This window comes from Amblyomma americanum, chromosome 4 (genome assembly GCF_052857255.1).
Source record: "Amblyomma americanum isolate KBUSLIRL-KWMA chromosome 4, ASM5285725v1, whole genome shotgun sequence".
NCBI lineage: Eukaryota > Metazoa > Arthropoda > Arachnida > Ixodida > Ixodidae > Amblyomma > Amblyomma americanum.
The window spans coordinates 38,990,932-39,018,455 of record NC_135500.1 but is presented as its reverse complement, the minus strand read 5'-3'; the positions used below and the strand labels follow the sequence as shown (position 1 = coordinate 39,018,455).

The window sequence follows — 27,524 nt, the reverse complement described above, 5'->3', positions numbered from 1 at the left end:
TGAGCTAACCGGGATGGCCAGCTCATTGTGGGGCGAGAGCGATTTCAGCAATACCTCGAAGCGGGAATGGTATTTGTAAAACATTTCAGGGGAATCCATGCAAGGTGGAGTCAATTTGTATTAAGGGATTAATTACTCATTGGCACCCACACAAGCACTACTTATAGGCTACAAAGGGAAGCTGTACAGCTTTCTCAGAAACTTCGTAGTTCAGGAAAAAATCGTACTCGTCCTGCGTTCGAACACGGGACCACCGCTTCACCAGAGCAGTCGCTCAACCAATTGAGCTAACCGGGATGGCCAGCTCATTGTGGGGCGAGAGCGATTTCAGCAATACCTCGAAGCGGGAATAGTATTTGTAAAACATTTCAGGGGAATCCATGCAAGGTGGAGTCCATTTGTATTAAGGGTTTAATTACTCATTGGCACCCACACAAGCACTACCTATAAGGCTACAAAGGGAAGCTGTACAGCTTTCTCAGAAACTTCGTAGTTCAGGAAAAAATCGTACTCGTCCTGCATTCGAACACGGGACCATCGCTTCACATGAGCAGTCGCTCAACCAACTGAGCTAACCGGGATGGCCAGTTCATTGTGGGGCGAGAGCGATTTCAGCAATACCTCGAAGCGGGAATAGTATTTGTAAAACATTTCAGGAAAACCCATGCAATGTGGACTCAATTTGTATTAAGAGATTAATTACTCATTGGCACCCACACAAGCACTACCTATACGGCTACAAAGGGAAGCTGTACAGCTTTCTCAGAAACTTCGTAGTTCAGGAAAAAATCGTACTCGTGCTGCATTCGAACCCGGGACCATCGCTTCACCGGAGCAGTCGCTCAACCAACTGAGCTAACCGGGATGGCCAGCTCATTGTGGGGCGAGAGCGATTTCAGCAATACCTCGAAGCGGGAATAGTATTTGTAAAACATTACAGGGGAATCCATGCAAGGTGGAGTCAATTTGTATTAAGGGATTAATTACTCATTGGCACCCACACAAGCACTACCTATACGGCTACAAAGGGAAGCTGCACAGCTTGCTCAGAAACTTCCTAGTTCAGGAAAAAATCGTACTCGTCCTGCATTCGAACACGGGACCATCGCTTCACCGGAGCAGTCGCTCAACCAACTGAGCTAACCGGGATGGCCAGCTCATAGTGGGGCGAGAGCGATTTCAGCAATACCTCGAAGCGGGAATAGTATTTGTAAAACATTTCAGGGGAATCCATGCAAGGTGGAGTCAATTTGTATTAAGGGATTAATTACTCATTGGCACCCACACAAGCACTACCTATACGGCTACAAAGGGAAGCTGTACAGCTTTCTCAGAAACTTCGTAGTTCAGGAAAAAATCATACTCGTCCTGCATTCGAACACGGGACCATCGCTTCACCGGAGCAGTCGCTCAACCAACTGAGCTAACCGGGATGGCCAGCTCATTGTGGGGCGAGAGCGATTTCAGCAATACCTCGAAGCGGGAATAGTATTTGTAAAACATTTCAGGGGAATTGATGCAAGGTGGAATCAATTTGTATTAAGGGATTAATTACTCATTGGCACCCACACAAGCACTGCCTATACGGCTACAAAGGGAAGCTGTACAGCTTTCTCAGAAACTTCGTAGCTCAGAAAAAAATCGTACTCGTCCTGCGTTCGAACACTGGACCATCACTTCACCGGAGCAGTCGCTCAACCAACTGAGCTAACCGCGATGGCCAGCTCATTGTGGGGAGAGAGCGATTTCAGCAATACCTCGAAGCGGGAATAGTATTTGTAAAACATTTCAGGGGAATCCATGCAAGGTGAACTCAATTTGTATTAAGGGATTAATTACTCATTGGCACCCACACAAGCACTACCTATACGGCTACAAAGGGAAGCTGTACAGCTTTCTCAGAAACTTCGTAGTTCAGGAAAAAATCGTACTCGTCCTGCATTCGAACACGGGACCATCGCTTCACCGGAGCAGTCGCTCAACCAACTGAGCTAACCGGGATGGCCAGCTCATTGTGGGGCGAGAGCGATTTCAGCAATACCTCGAAGCGGGAATAGTATTTGTAAAACATTACAGGGGAATCCATGCAAGGTGGAGTCAATTTGTATTAAGGGAATAATTACTCATTGGCACCCACACAAGCACTACCTATACGGCTACAAAGGGAAGCTGCACAGCTTGCTCAGAAACTTCGTAGTTCAGGAAAAAATCGTACTCGTCCTGCATTCGAACACGGGACCATCGCTTCACCGGAGCAGTCGCTCAACCAACTGAGCTAACCGGGATGGCCAGCTCATAGTGGGGCGAGAGCGATTTCAGCAATACCTCGAAGCGGGAATAGTATTTGTAAAACATTTCCGGGGAATCCATGCAAGGTGGAGTCAATTTGTATTAAGGGATTAATTACTCATTGGCACCCACACAAGCACTACCTATACGGCTACAAAGGGAAGCTGTACAGCTTTCTCAGAAACTTCGTAGTTCAGGAAAAAATCATACTCGTCCTGCATTCGAACACGGGACCATCGCTTCACCGGAGCAGTCGCTCAACCAACTGAGCTAACCGGGATGGCCAGCTCATTGTGGGGCGAGAGCGATTTCAGCAATACCTCGAAGCGGGAATAGTATTTGTAAAACATTACAGGGGAATCCATGCAAGGTGGAGTCAATTTGTATTAAGGGATTAATTACTCATTGGCACCCACACAAGCACTACCTATACGGCTACAAAGGGAAGCTGCACAGCTTGCTCAGAAACTTCCTAGTTCAGGAAAAAATCGTACTCGTCCTGCATTCGAACACGGGACCATCGCTTCACCGGAGCAGTCGCTCAACCAACTGAGCTAACCGGGCTGGCCAGCTCATAGTGGGGCGAGAGCGATTTCAGCAATACCTCGAAGCGGGAATAGTATTTGTAAAACATTTCAGGGGAATCCATGCAAGGTGGAGTCAATTTGTATTAAGGGATTAATTACTCATTGGCACCCACACAAGCACTACCTATACGGCTACAAAGGGAAGCTGTACAGCTTTCTCAGAAACTTCGTAGTTCAGGAAAAAATCATACTCGTCCTGCATTCGAACACGGGACCATCGCTTCACCGGAGCAGTCGCTCAACCAACTGAGCTAACCGGGATGGCCAGCTCATTGTGGGGCGAGAGCGATTTCAGCAATACCTCGAAGCGGGAATAGTATTTGTAAAACATTTCAGGGGAATCCATGCAAGGTGGAGTCAATTTGTATTAAGGGATTATTTACTCATTGGCACCCACACAAGCACTACCTATACGGCTACAAAGGGAAGCTGTACAGCTTTCTCAGAAACTTCGTAGTTCAGGAAAAAATCGTACTCGTCCTGCATTCGAACACGGGACCATCGCTTCACAGGAGCAGTCGCTCAACCAACTGAGCTAACCGGGATGGCCAGATCATTGTGGGGCGAGAGCGATTTCAGCAATACCTCGAAGCGGGAATAGTATTTGTAAAACATTTCAGGGGAATCCATGCAAGGTGGAGTCAATTTGTATTAAGGGATTAATTACTCATTGGCACCCACACAAGCACTACCTATACGGCTACAAAGGGAAGCTGTACAGCTTTCTCAGAAACTTCGTAGTTCAGGAAAAAATTGTACTCGTCCTGCATTCGAACACGGGACCATCGATTCACCGGAGCAGACGCTCAACCAACTGAGCTAACCGGGATGGCCAGCTCATTGTGGGGCGAGAGCGATTTCAGCAATACCTCGAAGCGGGAATAGTATTTGTAATACATTTCAGGGGAATCGATGCAAGGTGGAGTCAATTTGTATTAAGGGATTAATTACTCATTGGCACCCACACAAGCACTGCCTATACGGCTACAAAGGGAAGCTGTACAGCTTTCTCAGAAACTTCGTAGTTCAGAAAAAAATCGTACTCGTGCTGCATTCGAACCCGTGACCATCGCTTCACCGGAGCAGTCGCTCAACCAACTGAGCTAACCGGGATGGCCAGCTCATTGTGGGTCGAGAGCGATTTCAGCAATACCTCGAAGCGGGAATAGTATTTGTAAAACATTTCAGGGGAATCCATGCAAGGTGGAGTCAATTTGTATTAAGGGATTAATTACTCATTGGCACCCACACAAGCACTACCTATACGGCTACAAAGGGAAGCTGTACAGCTTTCTCAGAAACTTCGTAGCTCAGAAAAAAATCGTACTCGTCCTGCGTTCGAACACGGGACCATCACTTCACCGGAGCAGTCGCTCAACCAACTGAGCTAACCGCAATGGCCAGCTCATTGTGGGGAGAGAGCGATTTCAGCAATACCTCGAAGCGGGAATAGTATTTGTAAAACATTTCAGGGGAATCCATGCAAGGTGAACTCAATTTGTATTAAGGGATTAATTACTCATTGGCACCCACACAAGCACTACCTATACGGCTACAAAGGGAAGCTGTACAGCTTTCTCAGAAACTTCGTAGTTCAGGAAAAAATCGTACTCGTCCTGCATTCGAACACGGGACCATCGCTTCACCGGAGCAGTCGCTCAACCAACTGAGCTAACCGGGATGGCCAGCTCATTGTGGGGCGAGAGCGATTTCAGCAATACCTCGAAGCGGGAATAGTATTTGTAAAACATTTCAGGGGAATCCATGCAAGGTGGAGTCAATTTGTATTAAGGGATTAATTACTCATTGGCACCCACACAAGCACTACCTATACGGCTACAAAGGGAAGCTGTACAGCTTTCTCAGAAACTTCGTAGTTCTGGAAAAAATCATACTCGTCCTGCATTCGAACACGGGACCATCGCTTCACCGGAGCAGTCGCTCAACCAACTGAGCTAACCGGGATGGCCAGCTCATTGTGGGGCGAGAGCGATTTCAGCAATACCTCGAAGCGGGAATAGTATTTGTAAAACATTTCAGGGGAATTGATGCAAGGTGGAATCAATTTGTATTAAGGGATTAATTACTCATTGGCACCCACACAAGCACTGCCTATACGGCTACAAAGGGAAGCTGTACAGCTTTCTCAGAAACTTGGTAGTTCAGGAAAAAATCGTACTCGTCCTGCGTTCGAACACGGGACCATCGCTTCACCGGAGCAGTCGCTCAACCAACTGAGCTAACCGGGATGGCCAGCTCATTGTAGGGCGAGAGCGATTTCAGCAATAGCTCGAAGCGGGAATAGTATTTGTAAAACATTTCAGGGGAATCCATGCAAGGTGGAGTCAATTTGTATTAAGGGATTAATTACTCATTGGCACCCACACAAGCACTACTTATAGGCTAAAAAGGGAAGCTGTACAGCTTTCTCAGAAACTTCGTAGTTCAGGAAAAAATCGTACTCGTCCTGCGTTCGAACACGGGACCACCGCTTCACCGGAGCAGTCGCTCAACCAACTGAGCTAACCGGGATGGCCAGCTCATTGTGGGGAGAGAGCGATTTCAGCAATACCTCGAAGCGGGAATAGTATTTGTAAAACATTTCAGGGGAATCCATGCAAGGTGGACTCAATTTGTATTAAGGGATTAATTACTCATTGGCACCCACACAAGCACTACCTATAGGGCTACAAAGGGAAGCTGTACAGCTTTCTCAGAAACTTCGTAGTTCAGGAAAAAATCGTACTCGTCCTGCATTCGAACACGGGACCATCGCTTCACCGGAGCAGTCGCTCAACCAACTGAGCTAACCGGGATGGCCAGCTCATTGTGGGGCGAGAGCGATTTCAGCAATAACCCGAAGCGGGAATAGTATTTGTAAAACATTTCAGGGGAATCCATGCAAGGTGGAGTCAATTTGTATTAAGGGTTTAATTACTCATTGGCACCCACACAAGCACTACCTATACGGCTACAAAGGGAAGCTGTACAGCTTTCTCAGATACTTCGTAGTTCAGGAAAAAATCGTACTCGTCCTGCATTCGAACACGGGACCATCGCTTCACCGGAGCAGTCGCTCAACCAACTGAGCTAACCGGGATGGCCAGCTCATAGTGGGGCGAGAGCGATTTCAGCAATACCTCGAAGCGGGAATAGTATTTGTAAAACATTTCAGGGGAATCCATGCAAGGTGGAGTCAATTTGTATTAAGGGATTAATTACTCATTGGCACCCACACAAGCACTACCTATACGGCTACAAAGGGAAGCTGTACAGCTTTCTCAGAAACTTCGTAGTTCAGGAAAAAATCATACTCGTCCTGCATTCGAACACGGGACCATCGCTTCACCGGAGCAGTCGCTCAACCAACTGAGCTAACCGGGATGGCCAGCTCATTGTGGGGCGAGAGCGATTTCAGCAATACCTCGAAGCGGGAATAGTATTTGTAAAACATTTCAGGGGAATTGATGCAAGGTGGAATCAATTTGTATTAAGGGATTAATTACTCATTGGCACCCACACAAGCACTGCCTATACGGCTACAAAGGAAAGCTGTACAGCTTTCTCAGAAACTTCGTAGTTCAGAAAAAAATCGTACTCGTCCTGCATTCGAACACGGGACCATCGCTTCACCGGAGCAGTCGCTCAACCAACTGAGCTAACCGGGATGGCCAGCTCATTGTGGGGCGAGAGCGATTTCAGCAATACCTCGAAGCGGGAATAGTATTTGTAAAACATTTCAGGGGAATCCATGCAAGGTGGAGTCAATTTGTATTAAGGGTTTAATTACTCATTGGCACCCACACAAGCACTACCTATACGGCTACAAAGGGAAGCTGTACAGCTTTCTCAGAAACTTCGTAGTTCGGGAAAAAATCATACTCGTCCTGCATTCGAACACGGGACCATCGCTTCTCCGGAGCAGTCGCTCAACCAACTGAGCTAACCGGGATGGCCAGCTCATTGTGGGGCGAGTGCGATTTCAGTAATACCTCGAAGCGGGAATAGTATTTGTAAAACATTTCAGGGGAATTGATGCAAGGTGGAATCAGTTTGTATTAAGGGATTAATTACTCATTGGCACCCACACAAGCACTGCCTATACGGCTACAAAGGGAAGCTGTACAGCTTTCTCAGAAATATGGTAGTTCAGGAAAAAATCGTACTCGTTCTGCGTTCGAACACGGGACCATCGCTTCACCGGAGCAGTCGCCCAACCAACTGAGCTAACCGGGATGGCCAGCTCATTGTAGGGCGAGAGCGATTTCAGCAATACCTCGAAGCGGGAATAGTATTTTTAAAACATTTCAGGGGAATCCATGCAAGGTGGAGTCAATTTGTATTAAGGGATTAATTACTCATTGGCACCCACACAAGCACTACTTATAGGCTACAAAGGGAAGATGTACAGCTTTCTCAGAAACTTCGTAGTTCAGGAAAAAATTGTACTCGTCCTGCGTTCGAACCCGGGACCACCGCTTCAGCGGAGCAGTCGCTCTACCTGCTTTTCGACCAACGCTGTCCCAACTTCTCTTTAGTTATCAATTATTGACGAGTTATTGGCCGTCCCGATTAGCTCAGTCGTTAGAGCGACTGCTCCAGTGATGCGATGGTCCCGGGCTCGAACCCCGGACCACGACGAATTTTTCTTTAACTGCGCAGTTTCTGAGAAAGCTATACAGCTTTCTGTATAGCTGTACAGATTTCCTTTGTAGCCGTATGGCTGTGCTTGGGTGCATGCCAATGAGTGGCTACTCCCTTATATCAAATCTACTCCACACGAGGGATTCACCTAAAACATTAGACCATAGAGAGACTTTCCGCACTCAACTTTAACATCCGTCACCTCACCCTTTTTTTCTTTCAGTTTCTCTCTCCCTGTTATCTCTAAATGAGGAGGGGGTAAATTACCAGTCGCCACTCTGTCACCTACCAACCGATGCGGGTGGCGCTGCATGTCTGCAATGACATTCTGCTCTCAGCTTCTGTGGTTTTCGAACCAACCACCTCCCAAAGCCAAATTGGACGCCGAAGCCACTAGACCACCCGTTGCCTCCGACCCTATTGCCCTTTCCACTCTACATATCCTTTCCTGTAAATGTGGAGAAGGCGGTTTCGCCAGTCCAAAAATTTCACTCGTCGCCTCCCACCGTCTCACCCTCTTCCCTGTGTAACTTTCAATCTCCCTCATATCCTCTAAAAGTAGAGAAGGCATTTCTTCTCTCCATCTTGCCTCTTTTCAACAGAAGCAGGTGGCGCTGCCTATGCCGATGGCAATGAGAACGGTGCGGAAATGAGGAATGAGCTAATAGGATTTAACTCTCTAAAGTTCATATACGGAAAAGCAGGCACCACAGGTTGACAGTGTATTCACGGCGGCGCACCAGCATTCAAAGACCACGTGCTACCTTATCACAAAGGCGTAGCGAAATCCAATACCTATTGCTTGGCGCTCATTCCTCACAGTCTCTGGAACGATAGTGCGGTGTAACTAGGTAGGTCGAATGGTGTTGGCAGCCGCATCTGGACTTTGCGGTGCCTTCTCATTCAGCTGCCGCTGTGAAATCCGCCAAAGGCACCGTTGCTGCCATAGACAAGTGGCAATATGGCTGCACCCAAAAGGGCAAATTTGCAAATATGAGTAGGTTGCTTTCCAGAAATTTTCCATTGAAAAAAGGTATTTGTTTTTTCACCGTTTCATGTGTTTTTTCACCATCGCCCAAGTCGTGACATATCCGCAATTTCTGTGCAGGTACGAATGCTACGTACGCGATCTATCGCCAGCACGGTGAGTTCATGCAAGTCCTAGCCTTCAAATGAGCCGCTCTCTCTGTGTAAGCAGAGTTGTTTGCGCCAGGTGGTCTCCATCGATGTTACAAAACTCGCAGCGTGAAATAAACCAGAAAACAGAGAAGCATCAAACACTACATACAGGAGAAGCGCTCCACTTCCAACTGAAATTTTATTGTGGAACCCAAACTTAAGTACAGTGTCATGATTTCCACGTGTTAATCAGTCGGAGTTTTCGAAGAATATTCTTTGATTAAAATGCAGTAATAGTGACGGTGCGTTGACATATTGACTGTCTGCTTTTATGATATAAAACGTCTCGAAAAATCTTTCTTTCCTGTTTTTCCCGCACCCAAGAAACGTTTTTTCGAAAGATAGGTTGCGTTTTCACTAGGGAGCATTACATCACATTGAAGTGCTTTCTAGCTCAATAATTAAATGAACACCCAATTGGCTCAATTCTGGTTTTAATTTTGTTTTTTGTGTGTTTGATAACTTCTTGGGAGCAGAGGAGAGCTCATTAACGTGGTACCTACTTGCTAATTCCTTTAGGTTTCGGAATACATGAGTTGAGGCACAGATTCACTTAAGTTCTCTTCCTGTTATATTGTTTTTCTCGTTTTATACTGAACTAATTCCCCAAAAAGAATGGTGGTGCTTTTGTGTAGCGCCATCTTGTCGGGATATCCTGAGCTATCTATGTTAATTGCTGTGGCAGCTACTAGATGGCGCTACATGTAGAAAAATACGTTGTCACTAGTCGTCTGCGCATTCTAATATGAGTGAATGTGAACAGATGGACGTCCACCTCGAACAGCGTGTGAACGTAAAATTCTGTGTGAAGCTTGGCAAGAAAGCCACACAGACGTATGAGCCCCTTCGTGACGCTTATAGCGACGAGACATTATCGCGGGCGCGAGTTTTCCAGTGGCACAAGAGGTTCATTTCGTGGAGAACGTCGCTAAAAGATTACACAAGGCAGGGGTGCCCTTCAACCTCACGGAATGAAAACAACGTGGCTCGAACAAGGAAAACCGTACAGCAGGACCGCACCATTACAGTCCGCATGCTATCAGATGACCTCGGCATTAGTAAGAGAACATGCCACAAAATTTTCCGTAAGAACTTAGGTAAACGAAAGCTGAATGCCAGACTTGTGCCACACTCCCTCACACAGGACCAGAAGGACACGCGGGGATCAGTGAGCGCTGATTTGCTCTCCGAGGCAGAGGAGGATGCCAAATTCGTCGACACCTTCATTGCTAAAGACGAAACATGTTGTTTTCAATACGATCCTCAAACCAAGAGGCAGAGCGCCGAATGGCGGTCCACAAACTCTCCGGCGTCGAGAAAGGTGCGGCGAGAGAAGACCAAAACAAAGACGATGCTGATAGTTTTTTTTTCGATGCCACAGGTGTCATACACCACGAGTTCCTCCCACAAGGGCAGGCGGGGAATCAGGAGTTTTCTATCCGTGTGCTCCAACACATGCGTAATGCCCTGCGATCCCGTCGCGCTTACTTATGGGCATCTGGACAATGGAGCCTTCTCCACGGTAACGCAAGGCCGCACACTGCTCCCAGCCTGACAAAATTTCTCGCCAACCACAACATTACTGTACTTCCCCGTCCGCCATACCCGCCTGACCCCTCCCAATGCGATTTTTTCCTGTTTCCTCGTGTGAAGAGAGCCCTAAAAGATAGCTGGGTGGGGAGCGTGGAGATCATTCAAGACGCCATGACAAAGGAGCTGACAGCCCTGCCAAAAGAAGCGTTTTCCAACTGCTTCCAAGATCTCGAGAAGCGTTGGAAACTGTGTATAGACTGCAAGGGAGACTATTTCGAAGGGGTGCTGCACAAATTATTTCAATGTTGAAGGCATTTTTTTAATCCACTCACTCTAAGAACTTTACGGACAAGGGAGAAAGAAAGCCGTAAATGTGTGAACGCTTGATGTGCTTGTTTACACTTTGATAGATTAAGTGAAGACACATTTTAGCACTACTTAAAGGCGTGAAAACCTACTAAGAATCTTGCGGCTGTCATGATTATAGGGTGGAGAAATAAAAAAATTATATTTACGGGACTCGTTTTTTTCCTTTCTTTTCTTTCACAGTTTTTCTCTCTTTATTGCATGGAAGTAGTGCCGAAAAGAAAAGTCTAAGCATGTTTACGCCGCAAAACATCACGCCACCAAACCCCAGCATGACCCCTCCTTCTTAAACATCGAAAGTCTGGGAGGCACACAAATGCATCCGGATAGGGGAGCCAAGGCGGTTCTTGCAGGGCAGCATATAGCCCCGCACCAAAACGCATTGTTCACGAAACAAAGATTTTGATGACCGTGGTGATGACTCGGCGTGGCGGTCCATCATGCGGCTCTTCCAGAGACTAACCAGTCGCAGCAACATAAATAGATCATATGGCAAAACACAGTTTTTCTCCGCGGGCAAAAAACCTATACTGTAGGGATGTCAATATCCATATTAATTGTTCGTTGTAATATATCCCAGAGAAACACAGCATCAATGCACACAATAAAACAATGGTCAATTGTCTCTGGTGCACTGCACAGACGGCACTTCATCGACCATGACGCAAGCATCTCCTTAGCATGAAGCCATTCCTTCACAGGTGGCGTAGAGGTGTGCAGTTTAAAGAAGAATGTTTTTGCAGCATAAGAAATGCACATTCGCCTAACACGTTTTAAAACACAGGGATGTCAAGGAACTTTAGAAAAGGTTCCAGATACAACGGTACAGGGAACAAATACTCTGTAAGTACCTGAGTCAGCTACCTTCTGTAGAGGCTATACAGGTAGTCTAAAGAAAAGCGCACCGAGAAGAAATTGAAGGAGGTCTCAGCAACTTCCTTAAGGAATCCTCATAAACCCCCACACGAGTGTGTCCAGTCGGTGCGAATAGGAAAGGCAAATGAGCACTCAGTCGCCTAATAAGCGCAGCAATTAAAAAGTCGGTTGTGGTTCGGCTCTGGTTAAACGTGGAGTGACGCGACAGCTAGAGCTGGCCGAGTGGAACTCGCTCAGTCAGATTGCAAAGTCAGTCTTTCGCCTCTCCGTTTCGCTGGGCGTTCCTTCTTCATCTTCGTCCCTGGACGTGATTCACCTTCTTTCTCCTCTCTACCCCCCCCCCCCTACTCAGTTTCGCAGGCGCGCCGCGCCGCCGGCAGCTGCTCCACACAACGTCACCAAATACGTTACCATGTGGCGGCGCCGCCACAGTGGCCACGGCACCACCACGCTGAAGGCTCGAAATGCCACTGGCTCGTAATGTAGCTATCGCTACCAAAGGGTGGTTTGACGATTTGAAAAAGAAAAAAACGCGAAACGAGCTGACGCACGAACAAGTGAACAAAACCGATTCCACCAGACTACAGAGAAAGAAATAGGTTATCTCAACGCATGGGTTCCCATTGGGAACGCTATGCGAATGTAGCAAATATTATGTGCATCAACTGCACTTTCTTCCTCGCACATTGGCGAACCTGCAGCACGCACATAGGCAAGTTTTGCGAATAAAAAAATGTTGCAGACTTGAGCCCAAGCAAACACTGACTGTTCCCTACCTATCTAAGCCAGGGTTTGGCGCCTCATGGAGACTATCTGTGAATTCCAGTAGGCTCACTTTTGCGAATTTGGTGAAGAACCCCTAGGTATACCTACAGGTATAGTGAAGGGTCCCGCAGTCCCAGCTTTTGCCATCATAATGATTTAAAGTTGTACCCAAATGGCCCAACCAAAACCCTTTGGGTTGATCTAGATTAAAAGCTGCACCTGATACCTCAAAAAACGTTTCAGTCAAATGCAATGCCTCAAGCGCACTCTTTTTGTCAAAAGAAAAGAGGGCGACGTCATCTGCATAGGCTTAAATCTTAATTTCACGTTGCGCCAGGGAGAAACCACGGACAGTTGCGCAGTTAATAATACTGAGGCAAAGCGGTTCAAGATATAGGGCAAAAAACAAAGACGATAATGGACAGCCTTGGCGAACAGATAATTGCAATGGAATAGGTTTGGTCAGCTATTGGTTAACAATCAGTCTTGTTAGAAATCCTTATAGCACAGGCTTATGCCCCTAAGCAAAACATCTCTAATATTTGCATGCTATAAGACCGCAAACAAGAAATCGTGAAGAACTTTATCAAAGGTCTTCGCAAGGTCAATCTGTATTAGAGCTACTTGACTGGTCGCAGCTGATACTGTCTATACTACGCTGCGACCTCTGATACCGCAGACTTGATGCGTGCCTATTTAGTGAGTGACAACTAGCTGCAGACGATTGCAAAGAACCTTTGCAAAAAGTTTGTAATCTACATTACAGAGGAAAATTGGACGATGTAGCTCAACTGTTTCATCCGCAAACAAGAAATCGTGAAGAACTTTATCAAAGGCCTTCGCAAGGTCAATCTGTATTAGAGCTACTTGTCTGGTTGCATCTGATACTGTCTACACTACGCTGCGACCTCTGATACCGCAGACTTGATGCGTGCCTGTTTAGTGAGTTACAACTAGCTGCAGACGATTGCAAAGAACCTTTGCAAAAAGTTTGTAATCTACATTACAGAGGAAAATTGGACGATGTAGCTCAACTGTTTTCATCCGATTCGTATCTGCGCTTTTTGGAAATAATATAGTATGCCCAAAATAGAATATGGTGGGCAAAAACCGACATCGTAAGAACCCTAGCAAATCTCCATCAATACAGGCGCTAGGCAAGCGGAAATTCTTTTATAGAACTCGCTAGTAATGCCATCTGGCCGAGTAGATTTTTGAGCCGTCAGGTAAGAAATGGCAGATTTAATTTCGTCAAAAGTAATATTCATTACAGCACGCTGCTCATCGTCAAATCGGGGAAAGGCTTCGAATAAGCGACTGTAATCTGATCTCACATTTGTTCCCCCCTAACCCCCAAATATGTTCCGATAATAGTCAAAGAAAGCCTCAGTAATACCAGGACCATCGCTGTATATGCAACCACCATACTGAATTTTCAATATTTCTTTAGCCAGAGCACACTGCCTTTCATCACTCTGAGACCGACAAGATGATTGCGCATCCGGAAACTGACGGGTCCTAGATCTTATCAAGGCCCCTTTGTATCTTTCAGTTTCAAACCGATGAAACTCTGCTTTTAGGGCAGTGATATCTTCTACATGGGCACCTGGGCTAATCCTCTCTAACTCATGTAGCTCAACCAAATTACGGCCGAGCTCTCGAAGGCGATGTCTCTTAAAAAACGCAATTCGTGCTGAGGCTTCAATAGCAATGTTTTTGTTTCTTGTTTAAAAAAGTCCCTTTTTTGGAAAACTGAGAGATCACCGCGTGATCAAGTGTCCTTCAAGCAAGTAGATACAGTACGTTTCAAGATTTCATCCGAGAGCAGGCAGCTATTCAGCTTCCACAGCTCACATCGAGGATGGAGTATGCGCCGACTGTACCTCCCTATCTTAAGAGACACCATGCAGTGATCACTGAAGAATATGGGCCGCACCCAGTAACCAAAAACACTGGATAATATGTCTTCTAATACGTAAATCCCGAAAAGCCGAGCACTGAAAATGAGTGAAATCAATGTTATGTCCCTTATCTTGCCCAACATCCACCAGGTTGTATTGGCATGCCAAACCAGTAAGTAAAGCAGCACTAGACTCATAACGCTTACTTAACACAGTTCGGTATCCATCCCTACAAACAAAATTGAAATCACCCAACAGCATAATTTTACGATCCGTGCACAAATCGTCTACTAGTGAGAGGAAAAATAGCCGTCTATAACGCTGCTTTACAGGGGCATAAACACAAATAAGTCGCCACTGTACACCCTAAATTGCGAGGTCCGATCAGATAAGTCGCCCGTCATCATCTGTGCGACACGACACGGCAGTAATTATCAGTGCGTTGGCCACGAATAGCATGCACCCTCCTGCTAAGCCTGTTGAGTGACTAACGATAACATTGAATTCTGATTAAAAAGGCTCGATAGCAGCTTCAGTCTCCTCATCAGAGGAGAGCTTGGTTTCCTGGATAGCTGCCACAGCCAAACCCTATTTGTTTAAAACATGCCGTAGCTAATGTTGTCTTCGATGGTTACGCAAACCCCTATTGTTAAAGGTAGCGACTTAAATGCTGCGACGCCCGCCATTTTTGGTGCTTGTCTTTTTTGAAGGCCATCCCCTGTACTGGTGTGGCCCGCCTGCAAATCGGTGGCCTGTAGTGCAGACATCCCCCTTCGTTTTGAGGTGGCCCTTCCCAATGCCACCACACCAGGTGCCTTCCGCTCATCACATCGACGCACAGCTCATCATCTGCGGGACGCTCCAAAGGTGCGCTGTTGTCCATCACCTCTTCTGAGACAGCTCAGGCTTCGGCCCATGAAGCCGAGTGGACCACGTCGCTCGCAACCACGCTAATAGCCGACAGGGCATCGAACGCACTAGAAGCTGACACTTCAGGCGACACACTGCTGCACTCTGGCGACGAAAGGGCATTACCGGCGTAGAAGGCGTGTCGCACAATAACTGGTTGTAGCGCCTCCACTTACTCTACAGAAGGGGAGTTCAGCTCTCGTGATCGCTGGGTGACAGATGGCTCCTGAGCAGCAAGCACAGGACTCAAAGCAGCAGACCCGGGCAGACCCGGGTCCGGTGGCTTCGGGTCTGGAGACGTGGATTCCAGTTTGTCCGTACTTGCAGTCGGACCCTCGCCGTTATTCAGTGCAGAAAGAAGCCTTTGGTCCATCTTCTGTTTGGATGTTTGGAGCTCATGACTAGTTCACCCGACGCTTCCACAACATCCGACACATCCATAATGTGCTCTGAAATCACTTCATCTTCATGTGCCCAGTTGCCGTGGCGTAACCTGTCAGCATAACTCATAACACAGTTGTCTACTTTGCGCCCAAAGCGTCGGCACTGGGTGCATCGAGGCGCACGGCACTGACACCGTACATGGCCCACATGGTCACAACGAAGACACAGCGGAAGCCTGCCTGGAATCACAACTAAAGCTTGTACCCCAAAATGTTGAGCGCATGAGGAACTGTATTTGCTAACACTCCGTCCTTAAGCGTGAGCGAGATTTCACGGTTCGCTGTTCCCATGTGCTCCATTCCGGGCCACCGCCACTTCTCACGCTCAAGAGTTTGCACAGTTTCAAAAGGCTCCAAAGCTTCGACAATCCTCCGGTGCTCCATATAACGCGGGAGCCATAGAAGCTTAAGCTTCACATTTTTGGTGTCCGGGTCAAACACGATACATTTTGGACATTTGACGTGGAACTCTCCTTTCTCAATAAGCTTCGGTTTTTAGGAACTGCTCTCGCAGGTAACCATCAAAACGCGGCTGATTTGGTACTAGCCAATACACAGAATCTCGCGGAGCTCCACAATCTGCGCGAGCGCGTCTCGGAGGTCGGGAGCATGGTATGGGCGACCCTTGAGGCCAGCATGCAGAAAGACGGTGTTGAGGACAACACTACCGGTAGGGAGGACAATTTTGTACGAGTCCATGGCAACTTCAGACGTCGGCAGACCTCGGCCAGCGGCTGATGCGCTTTTTCCAGCTAGCAGCGTTTCAACACACACACAGCTGTTCAAAACAGCTTCCTCTTCCTCCTATCGCCGCAGCCAATCACACCACGTGTTAAACTGTAGCACTTTCACGCTGAGCACTGCACATCGTCGTCTTCATCAACTTACATCTGTGGCACGAAAAGATAAGATCAGCTTAACACTCATCAGGGCTTAACCTGAGTGTGATATCGTCGCCCGACATGCCGACGAACAAGACAACAAAACCCTGAGCCAACCAGGCTAAAAACATCGTTTCGCACGGCTACTGGCTTTATACTACGTTTAAGCCTACCACTTTATTTTCAAGGCGGCATTCACGCAGTTAAAAGCCATCCCTCTTTTGATCATCTTTGAACGAGCACTATTGAGAGAGATAAGTGAATTTTTCGGTCTCGGATATTATCTGTAGCAGGTAAGACTTAGCAGAAAATGTATTGTTAAGCCAGAAACTCTGCGCTGTTTTCACAATGAAGTTAATAAGGAAAACTGAAGACATTATCAGAAAGCTTGGAACACTGAAAGATAACGGCAACTGCTTCGTCAATGAACAAAACATGTGGGTTGTACATTACACCAAGCAGTATTCAACTTATTTGCAAAAGTGTTGGTGAGGTAGTTACCTTAGCAGTCACTTGTCAACGCAGAAAAATGTCAGAAGGATCGGGCACAACAGAAGACCCAATGCAAACTCCAACAAAACTAAAAGGGCTAAAAGCCTGCCTCTGTCCATACCCAGACTACTTTTAAAAGGCACTTCTGGGTTATGGGTTTTGAGGGCTTAACGTCCCAAAGCGACTCAGGCTATGAGGAACGCCGTAGTGAAGGGCTCCGGAAATTTCTACCACCTGGGGTTCTGTAACCTGCACTGACATCGCGCAGTGCACGGACGTCTAGAATTTCACCTCCATCGGAATTCTGCCGCCACGGCCGGGATCGAACCCGCGTTTTTCAGGTCCGCAGCCGAGCGCCATAACCACTGAACCACCGCGGCGAAAAGGCACTTCTGCTATCTCTTCAATCACTGCTCCAAGAAGTTGCGCCTTTTTTTGTGTGGTATGGACCAATACTGATCTACGTCCACAGAATTCCAAGGCGGTAGAAATAGTGGAGCCTAGACCTTTCTTGAGTTCTTCAATCTGCAATGAGCTTCCAACGAGGAAAGGGTCGTCAATCATCAAAGTCTTCAACTATTTTTGGAGATACTTTCTTAATTCTGACAACCATGCCACTTAGGTCTGAAAATGGCTCTAAACGGGAAAACCGGCTTCTGTGCACTGAACAAGAAGGACGCTTGTAAGGTGCCATTTACCGATTTTTTAACTCAACTTGCGACAGAAACCAGTTGTAGCTTCGGTAACATCCAAAATGCTGTTGTGTTCGTGCTCTCTTCTCCTAGATAGTTTTCTTGAATTTTTTTCTTTGGCTTGAATACCTGTCTCTTCGTACAATTCTTTAGGTAGTGCTACGAATCCATCTCTTTGTTGCATTTAACTCCGATGAGGTTATGCTCTATTAGATAGGTAACCAACTTATACTGAGCAGAGCGCATTGAATTGCTACTCACGTTTTTTGCACCGAATCAGCACCGTCACATAGGCCCCTGTCTTTGCCTCGCTCCATCGCCCTTCCAGCGATGCAAACTTCTCAACACCGCTAGTTCTAGTGTTTTTGCAGCAAGCACAAATAAAAATTCTGGGCCTTTTTGAAGGTTGCTCCGAATCTCCTCTGTAAGATGTAAATGTGCTCTTCTCTGCTGCCCAAAAATTGCAAAAAATTTTTCCGAAGGTGGCAGAAAATAAAAAGCCGATATGTACAATCAGACATGAATTCTATTTCGCACAGTTCACAACTAACGGAGTTTACAGCATTCCTCTTACTTGCAACAAAGCCGCACATTGGGCAAACGCGTTCTGGTTTTAACGAAATGTCTTGAGGAAACTTAGATCTGATCATGGAAGAGAGAATGCTACCATTTTTCTAAAAACCATGTTCCTTGGGCGCGCCAAAGACCAGATGGAGTGAGAGATTGTCAGATCATTTTATATCAGAGAAGCAGGAAGGCAATGTCTCAACACACCGTCACCGTTATTGCATGACACTGAAATGAAATCTGGAAGGCTGCGACTTATTTTCACGTGGCAATCAATGAACTTTACTCAAGCTTTTGTTTTCCCAAAAATTTCAGTTTGAAGTGCAGCGCTCGTCCGGTCGTGTTTGCAGCCTCTCTGCATCCACATTTCTTTCGCGCAGCGAACATTTCTGACATAACTATGTGCAGGCAACACTTGCTTCGCCTTCAATGTGAAGTTATGTAGAAATGGGATCAGCCATTAATGAATGTACAGCGCTGGTATAGACGACGTACCTAGAAGGACACACATTTCCACCATAGGCCGCCGCCTGCCAGCGCTGCACGTTTCATAATTCCATAATGCCAGAACCCAACTAGGCAGCACGAAAACATTCCCCGCTCTAGAAATGAGATAGCGAGGCGCTAGAGAAGGGTCGGAATCAGGTATATCCCGTCCACAAAGTTGAATGCACAGTTGGATTGCCGTAAGTACCTTTACATTTCCTAGATAAAACTTTTTTCTATGGCTCGATGAGCAGGTATAGCACTGGCCTTTAAGAAGACCGCTCTTTTTAATCGACGTAGCAGTACGAAATTTACAAACGATAGCTAATAAATAGGTTTCCGAATAATCTGCATCCACAGAAAGCTTTATTCATCGGCTTAAACACGTTACGGTACCAGCGTTGAAACTTTTCCCAGGAAAGACAACACTCCACAAAACGCCATTGCAAGAAAACTAGAAAAAAAAAGCCGAGCGACACCGGGCTGCATGCTGCCGGTTTGCACTCATCTCATAATTGACACCACAACAGCAACCACGAGTACAGAGAGAATCTCCATGCTTTTGTGGCTTTTTTTTTCATTTGAAAATCGAAACTGCTCTGACGTGGTATGTAAAAATCATGTGTGGACTTCTATCTACAACAAGCCATACCACTACAGCTATATTTCTGAGCGCTATTGAGCGCACAATGACATATAAAAGGGAGCTACTTGGTTTGAAGGTAAACGGCCAGCCTTTGTTAAAGCATTTGCTTTCGGATGCCGAGAGCGAGCGAGACAGTCTTCAATGCATTCTGGAGTGGTCTGTGGGTCGCTGACACGAAACCACATTATCGAACTGTGCTACGAAGATGGCAGCGATGATATATGACGGAATAAGCACGCCCAAGATGTACGCTAACTCTGGGCAGACCCAAACGCCTGGACACTCTAGGAAGCTCATGTGTTGTGGGAGGAGAGTAGTTTTGCTCTGAGTCAACCACTTGGTGACACGGAATTTCTTGTTACAGGAGATCCTCGCCGTCAACCAGAGGACAGCGAGCTACTGAGCATTCATAAATTCGGAGGTAAGGAAATGTATCATGCTCTAACTGCTCGAATAATCCCAACGCACATTGTAATGTGCTACGTCTTTTCGGAGTTTCCCAATGGGGTGGGAACACCCACTGGGAATGGTTTATGTATCTGAGGTCAATTCTGGAGGAAAGCTCAGTGATAGGGTAATCCGGCGGTAATGACCTTGTGCACCGCTGGTGGTGTAAAAATCCCTGTTATTGGGCACGGTGATTCAACAGGCAAGGCTCAGAACAGCAGGTCGCACCAGCGCTAGTATAGGGGGACATCGACGAAATGGTCTGTGTTCTAAGTGTGCCAGAAACGGACAGCCGGGAAATATAGCCCGCTCCACAGGCAACTGCCCAACAGCACTGCCTCTGCTCGCATCAGTGACAGAAGAAAAGTTAGCAGTGCCTTTCCGTAATTTTCGCTCAAACGCTTGCAGATTCGGCTTTACAGATGGCCCCGATGAGCAACTAATCGGACCGTATGCTTTCTGTGGAAGTGCGCTAGGTTTCGTAAGCAAGCGAGTGTAGATCAAGCGGGGTCAGCCCAACGATCTTGAGCGTTTTTCAAGGTCTGATAGCGTAGAACGTCACCTTCCTGATATCTAACGCTAGTTTGCAATGAACTATCTCATGCATGAGTTGTATAATCACTTATAATAGAAAAAGAAGAAAACATCCGTGAAATTTCGCCTACTTTATAGCGAAGGGGTCAGTGCGACAGAATGCTGCTCTTTCTTCGCACCCGGTGAATGAAATGACCGGTCAAGGCAAGCATCCGATGCTTCTTATTGTTGCATTCTTATTGGTAGAAAGGGCTTATTGTGAGTTTTTGCTTTTGCATACTGGATGAACCACCCTGCAGTGAGCGTAGTCAGACTGATGATGATGAGCCACTCTGTTTACAGATATCTCCGGAGAAATCAACACATGCAGGAAGGCTACCTTGTGGGACTATAACGCTTGTTCACAATGGTATCGAAGATGAAGAATGAAGGATAGCCGTCAGGATGCGCCCCACTGGCAGCTTCTAGACAATAATTGAAGCTACCCAAGTCACGAGCCTGCACTGCCAAAAACAATCTTTTATGGCGGCTTTAATATGTCCCCTTTGTAGAACACTGAAAAATGGCAAGCTATATACTAGCAGCATGGACTACTTCTGCCACCTACTTTTACATCAGCTGCCTGTGCTATTGTGGGGATCTGTTTCTTTACAGATTTCGGAATCTATGCCGTCGGATTCTACGACCGTGAGTCCAACCTGTCCTGCTGTTACACGCACGCTTGATCTAGCCGTGTTACTGTCGCGCACATTTTGTCGCTTTTCCTTCTTTTGGAGGTTGACAACTAACTATATTTTAGTAATTCCCTATTTATTATTTTAGTCAGAGAGATATTGCACTAGATGATCTGAAGAGTGCGACAGGAGCATTTAGCGACCGGGCTGAGTTGTCCAAAAGAACTCATTTCACAGTTGCGTCAATGTAACGCAAAATTCAGCGACTGCTGCAGGGTATGTCGCCGCCGCCTTTCCCATCGTATCTCGAAGACGGAACATAACGCAACTAGTTTAATGAATAAAGTGAGAACAACTCATCTCACCGTACTGAAGTTGAAATCAATTCCAAGTTTTATTCACTCCTGGCGTATCGCTCTCTAATTGTTTTCCCTAACTGCTTCTCCGCGCTTCCGCTCGTAGGCTCATCGGCCATCTTGCCAACCGTGTGCCTTGGCAGGAAGAAAGGCGGTAGCGCATTGGACACTCATGAAATAAGCGGCAAAAGTAGTGCGCGCTGTTAGGCGTCTGTAGCACGGGCCGGGACTCTTTTTTTTTCTGAAATTTTTCTTGTTCCAAAATAATTTTTAGGCGGTCCGGGCTGGGCAACATTATTTTATTTCTTTTTCATATTTCCAAACTAATTTATGTTACTTTTGCGCACCATCAAGAAGGTTTGACTTCAACGCCGTTTGTGCGCTTAGTCTAGTAACGTGGCAAGGCCCTTTACAGATTCTTTGGTATGTTTGTGGCGGGTTTAAATATCTTTCTTTCGTGTTATTGTCAGCGTTCACTTCGAGATTCAGCTACCACGTGTACCCTTCCGCTCTCACATTTTGGACATTTCAAGAAATGACTGGCTTCTGTTTCTTAATGAGTGACGCTGTTTCTTCCAAGCCCCTCCTAACACCTACATTTTTCTTTTCCCACAGGTATCCGCAATAACCCAACATTCGCCCATCTCAGGGACCTGATTGAACAGGGAGCATTGGCATGATGAGGATAACGACAGCACTTGCTGGGAAGACTTACAGAGTTTGTACTTATTTCGTCTTAGGTGCAGCGATTTCGAAGCTATGCCTACAAGACGCCTCGAGTCACGAATAAAAATACTTTCGGCAGCATCTGTAGCCCACTTCCTTCTTCTTTTCTGGTGCAACTGTTCACCCTTTAAATCGCGCATTCGGCCTAGCGAGATTCAATTCAAGTGGCATGTTGGCCGAGGATAAAACTGACTGTCAGGCGTTGCTGTGTACAGGCTACACCAACCTTTCCTTTTCGCTCCACTGTGGTCCCTGCTCCGAAAAAATGCCCAAAGCAGGTCTATTTTCTACCGAAACACCTATTTTGGTGAACGACTGATAAGCATGCTCAAATAACGAATATAATGAAATTCTGAGCACTGAATGAGAAATTTCGAGACATATAGCTTAAATAGCGAATTCCGGGCTGCAACCGAAATTTCAATTGACAAAACAAGATTTTAGGAAAAAATTAAACAAAACTATGAGAAACACGCTGATATATAGAAAGAAATACTTGTGAATTTTTTCAAAATGCAAACAGTTTGGTATTCTATTGGCCACTAGCCGCGAAAAAATTGAAGTTCTATTTTGAGTACTATTCTTGATAAACTCCAGAACGCTATGATTTTGCACCGGAGTTCGGACGCCTGTGTTCCAGGCTGGTTTCTGTCGACACCGAATGAGAAGTGAATGCCGGCGAAAAGGCAGTATCTTCAGACTCGATGCTGCTCGGACCACCGATAAAGTCATTCCCAGACGAAGCGGAGTCCTGAGGGGGCTGCCAAGCGACTTCGACACTACCGCGTCTTTGGAGCACGTTCAAAACATGCCGCCTTGCGGGAAAAACGAAAGCTCGATCGGAAACGGATGCTCGGTTCGTTGACTAAAACCCAGAGGCGCAGCGTGCCCCTAAGCAACGCGGAAGAATCCGAAGTCGAGCGGCGAAGTCGTCGCTGGTGGGCAACATGGCGGGCAATGTGCGCAGTGCCAACATGTTTTCGCGTCTTCGCAGTGCGTTAAAAAGTGACGCCTTGCAGGAAAAAGGAACGCTAGATCAGAAACAAAATTTTATTTTCCCGACTACAAGCAAGAGGCGCAGCGTGCCCGTAAGCAACACGGAAGGTTCAGCAATCTGTGCGCGAAGTCATCTTCTAACGATTATCAATGGGTGCGGTAAGGAAATAGTTAAAGTGATGGCTAACCTGTTTAGGATCAAGGAGAAAAGGAGGGGGGGGGGGGGGAGGGATGTAGACATAGCGCTACTAGTGCACAAAAGCCATAGTAGCGAAAACGCAACAGCACACGACGCAAATAAATGGTTTCTGCTGTTTGAAATGCCATTAAAAGACCTCTTAGAGTGTTTAAGCAACATTTTTTCTGAAAACATATTTGATTTGAAAAATGCGCCTGTTAAGCATGAAATATTAGATTTTGTGGTGTACAATAGTTGGCCAAAAGGAGAGCAAGCCATCGCTTATTTTGGGCAAACTTCAGATTTATATGCTTTTATGCTCATTTGCGCAATTTATAGACAGAATATTGAATGTTAGGACATTCATGATTACCGAACAACGTTTGTATTTTCACTATTTTTTGGCCAAAAGATGCGGTTCTGCAGTCGGTAGCTCTCCGCCCCATGATGCTTAGAGCGCCCATGGTGGCTGAGGCGGTCTCGAGGAAGCTCCACGCAAACTCGCATAGGTGGGGCGCCAGGTTTCCCCCTAGTTAATAGTAATAAACTCCATGGGAGCACACAACCAAATTTAATGACCGCCATCTTGGATTCCATAAACCGAAACTGTGCCGTCATTCGTCCCCTGACGTCATACTCACATAGTTCCACCTCTATCCACCATATTGAACCGTGACGTCATCATTGCCACGCGGCAGGTGGGTTTTTTTACAATGCTATTGTAGATACCGCTACAAGTTTCAATGCGAGATGTGCTGTTTTTTAGTTGCTGCCACAGATAGCGATGTGATCTAAGCGTTGTAGCAGACCCCACGAAATCTGGAAATATGATGAGTAAGAGCTAACGCTCTTAAAATTCCAGCGAAAGTATTCGATCATCCGGTTAGCGTAATTCAAAGAAAGGTTAGAATAGACGAGAGCCCCTAAATATTTGTAAGACGATGAAGTTTTAAGAGTTCTCCTTTTAATGTGGTAGGGAGACGGTGCAGTATATAGACGAGAAAGCGGAAATTTGCTTGCACTTAATAATATTTAGCTTTATGTTCCGCATTATACCACCTTGTTAACATCTGACTGAAGAACAGACGCACCTTGTTCATCGTTAATTTCGCGGTAAATAACAATTATTGTCAAAAAGACGTGACATTGCAGTTAGTAAGTCGTTCATGTAAATTAGAAAGATGAGGCGCCCGTGAACGGACCTGTGAGGCACGTCAAAGCAAACACGTGAGTAATTTGAATTAACGTTATTAGAGTTAGGAACTGCCTTCGGTTTAAAAGGAAAGAGTGCAACCATGAAAGTAATGTGTAATCTACGTTAAGGTTGTTAAGTTCAGAGCAAAACAAGTTCATGAGAAGCCTTGTAAACGGTTTTGAAAAATGCATATATGTGCAATCGGCCTCAAACTCGCGCTCGAGGATGCGATTTAGGTCATATGTGATACATGCAAGTTGAGTTTCACATGAAAAGGACTTACGGAACCTGTTCTGGGCACTGCTGAAAATGGAGTTGTATTCTAAAATGGCAACAAGATAAGAGTAGATGGCCTATTCGATGATTTTGCATGGAATGTTGGTAAGTGATACAAGGCGGAAGTTGTCAGGCCAATGTTTATTTCCTGACTTCTGCAGCGTAATCATTCTCCCAACTTTCCAGTCATTGGGAATGCATCCTGTTTTCAGAGACTGTTCGAACAGTTTAATAGGGATCATATAGCTGTACATCTTTTCATTAACCAAAAATTTGAAATTAATGTTATCAACGCCACAGAAGGAGAAAATATTAAAGTTTTCAATTTTCAGAATGCAGATTGTGTCAAAAAGAAGTGGATATATGGAAAGAGCATCAAAACAATGACACTCATGATAGGTAAGGCACACATTGCTATTAAAAGCAGCAACCAAAACTCTGCTAAAACATTAGAGCAGATACTTTACATGAAAATGCAGAACTGTCAGAAGGTGTACGTACTATTGACGAAATGACTTTTTTGTTCACTATATTCCAGAACTCTCTAGGATTATTAATCAGCAAAGCAGCTAATGTACTGCTGAAGAAGTCCATAGCGTTTTTCAATGCAAGTTTGTCCTCATCAGCCGCAGACATGTAGACGTCCCATCGCTGTGGCGAATTCGTTAACTTTGGCCAACGAAACAAATGATTTTTTGTTGAGCAACTTTATAAAAATTTCTGAACCCCGTTGATCGGCCATTAACACCTCAAAGCTCTTAGTAGCACAAATGTCTTTGGGGGACGTTCAACAGTGTCCCTAAACAGTTCCCTGTTAGTGTGAACAGAACGCTGTGAACATTCCGATAAGTACTTGATCAGGAAAAGAGCTACTTGAATTCCACACAGGTAAGAAAAAAGTTAATACACTCAGTAGAAAAGCGGCCAGGAAAAGGCAGTATATTAGTGCACACGATAGAAATGTAATTGAAGTTAGTGGCTTGAAGGATTGGTGCACACTAAAACCGCACTGAGAGCATGTTAAGAGCATCATGCCAATCCTCAACAAAAGCTGCGCTTGATGACGGAGAACGATAACATTTGCCCAGCATCAGCTTTCTGAAATGAAGGTTCTTGGTGATGACAAAATATTATTGGCGATGGCTAATAGGACACTTTCTCCACACCTATCCCTTGTATCAGAACGCTGAACATTGTTACGCTTCTTGTAATCCAAAGTTCCTTGAACTCGATCTTAGCAGAAAGTCACGTTTTTGTAAATAATACAACACCAGCAACACATCAGCTGATGAAAGAGTTCAGTTCTTTGCTCTTAAGGCATTGTACTCCTTATCTTAGTGAACAGAATTCAAAGCAGTGTTTCACGTCCAGATGCCCGTTCACTGCCCCTCCCGCATCGCTATAGCGCAGCACGTTCCGAGCCAGACGTAACGTGAGTTTATTCATGATAAGGGGCCGATAAAGGTCCCGGAAAGCCATCTTGCTACAAAATTCTGTCATGAATAGGATCATAGCCGTAAAACTGAAGAGTTTGGTATACCTCAGCTTAAAAGTCAAGCTGCCTGCTTCGCAAACTGCAGCAGCTTCTTTCTATCCTGACGCCTTCGGAAAGAATTATCTTTTGTTACACTGACCCTGTTTCTTTATGCTTGGCAGATTTTAGTAGGATTTGTTGCTTTGTTTTGAAAGACCATAAGTCCACAACACTCGGTCAGCAATCGTCGTCTCAGAACACACCAACCCTGTACAGCTGTTCAACTATTCCCTTCGTAAGAGCCGGAACAGAGCAACTTGAAACAAGGTTTAATAGTTTAGCCAATCGACGCCCGCAAGAGACGTTTTGTGAGTGTCCGTGATCTAGGCATGTCGAGACGTCATAGTTTCGAGCTCTGTACTCATGCACACCTTAAAACGAACTTCTCTTGCTATTTTTTCCTTACAATCAGAACACTGGCATCAGAAGTTGAATGTAGAACACTGATAAGTCCAACGCTTATAACTTGCAGTCAGAGCCTGAAAAAAGGGCGTTTCACGCCTTTCACTTGACGTTTTCCCATTGAAGCTTATGGCACAAAAGTCAAGTAGATTGGTGTTCAAGGCAGGTTTGTACCACCTCGTTGTGCTGTGGTAAAGGCGGGCAAAGAAGAAACATTGGCCCCTGTTGTATCTTTCGAGTCAGTTTTTATGTCGCATATTGATAAAGAGTTATGATCTTTAGCAATAATTGCTTACAAAATAAAAACGGCTGTTAGTGAGGGATGGGATCTAAAGAAGAGGGAACCCGCGTAATGGCGGCACTGAGCCCATTTTCATTAATAAACATACAAAAAATACGTGAGTTTTTACCCAAAAAAGATAGCGAGTGTTGAATAGCTGAATTGTGTATTCAGCCACATAAGTGAAGGGGCCGAAGTCACGGCTGGATGTCTTGTACCCTAGGACATTGTATATAGCAATACTTCCAGTAATAACCTGCTTAATGCACTTCTCAACGTGACTGCCGATCGTACCATGAGCTGTGAGGACGGCGTTCAGCGTGAGCTAATATACTGAACTGATAGATGACCACTTGGACACTTTCCATTATGCCCTTTACAGCATGTTTGCCTCATAATGCTTTTGCCTGTTTGCCTGATGTTTCACCTTTGTCGAAAATATGCGACGTGTAACCACACCCACAATAGATCATATTCACACTATCAATCAGGTGATAGAAACATGCGCAGAATATAACTAACCTTTCATTGATTACGAAAAAGCATTCGACTCAGTGGAAACCTCAGCAGTCATACAGGCATTGCGTAATCAGGGAGTAGAAGAGCCTTATGTCAAAATACTGGAAGATATATATAGCAACTGCACAGCTACTATAGTCCTCCATAAAGT

General features: G+C 45.8%; 1 protein-coding gene across 1 annotated transcript in view; it reads left to right on the top strand.

Moving 5' to 3' along the window:
* The window catches only part of LOC144129463 (uncharacterized), a 90,051-nt gene extending 67,988 nt beyond the window's left edge, over positions 1–22,063 (top strand). The window contains exons 4-7 of the mRNA XM_077663641.1: positions 8,629–8,664; positions 19,621–19,677; positions 20,892–20,924; positions 21,883–22,063. Of these exons, the coding sequence (XP_077519767.1) occupies positions 8,629–8,664; positions 19,621–19,677; positions 20,892–20,924; positions 21,883–21,947 (191 nt within the window). The 3' untranslated portion in view covers positions 21,948–22,063. The remainder of the gene's footprint in view (positions 1–8,628; positions 8,665–19,620; positions 19,678–20,891; positions 20,925–21,882) is intronic.
* Positions 22,064–27,524: the final 5,461 nt, after the last annotated feature.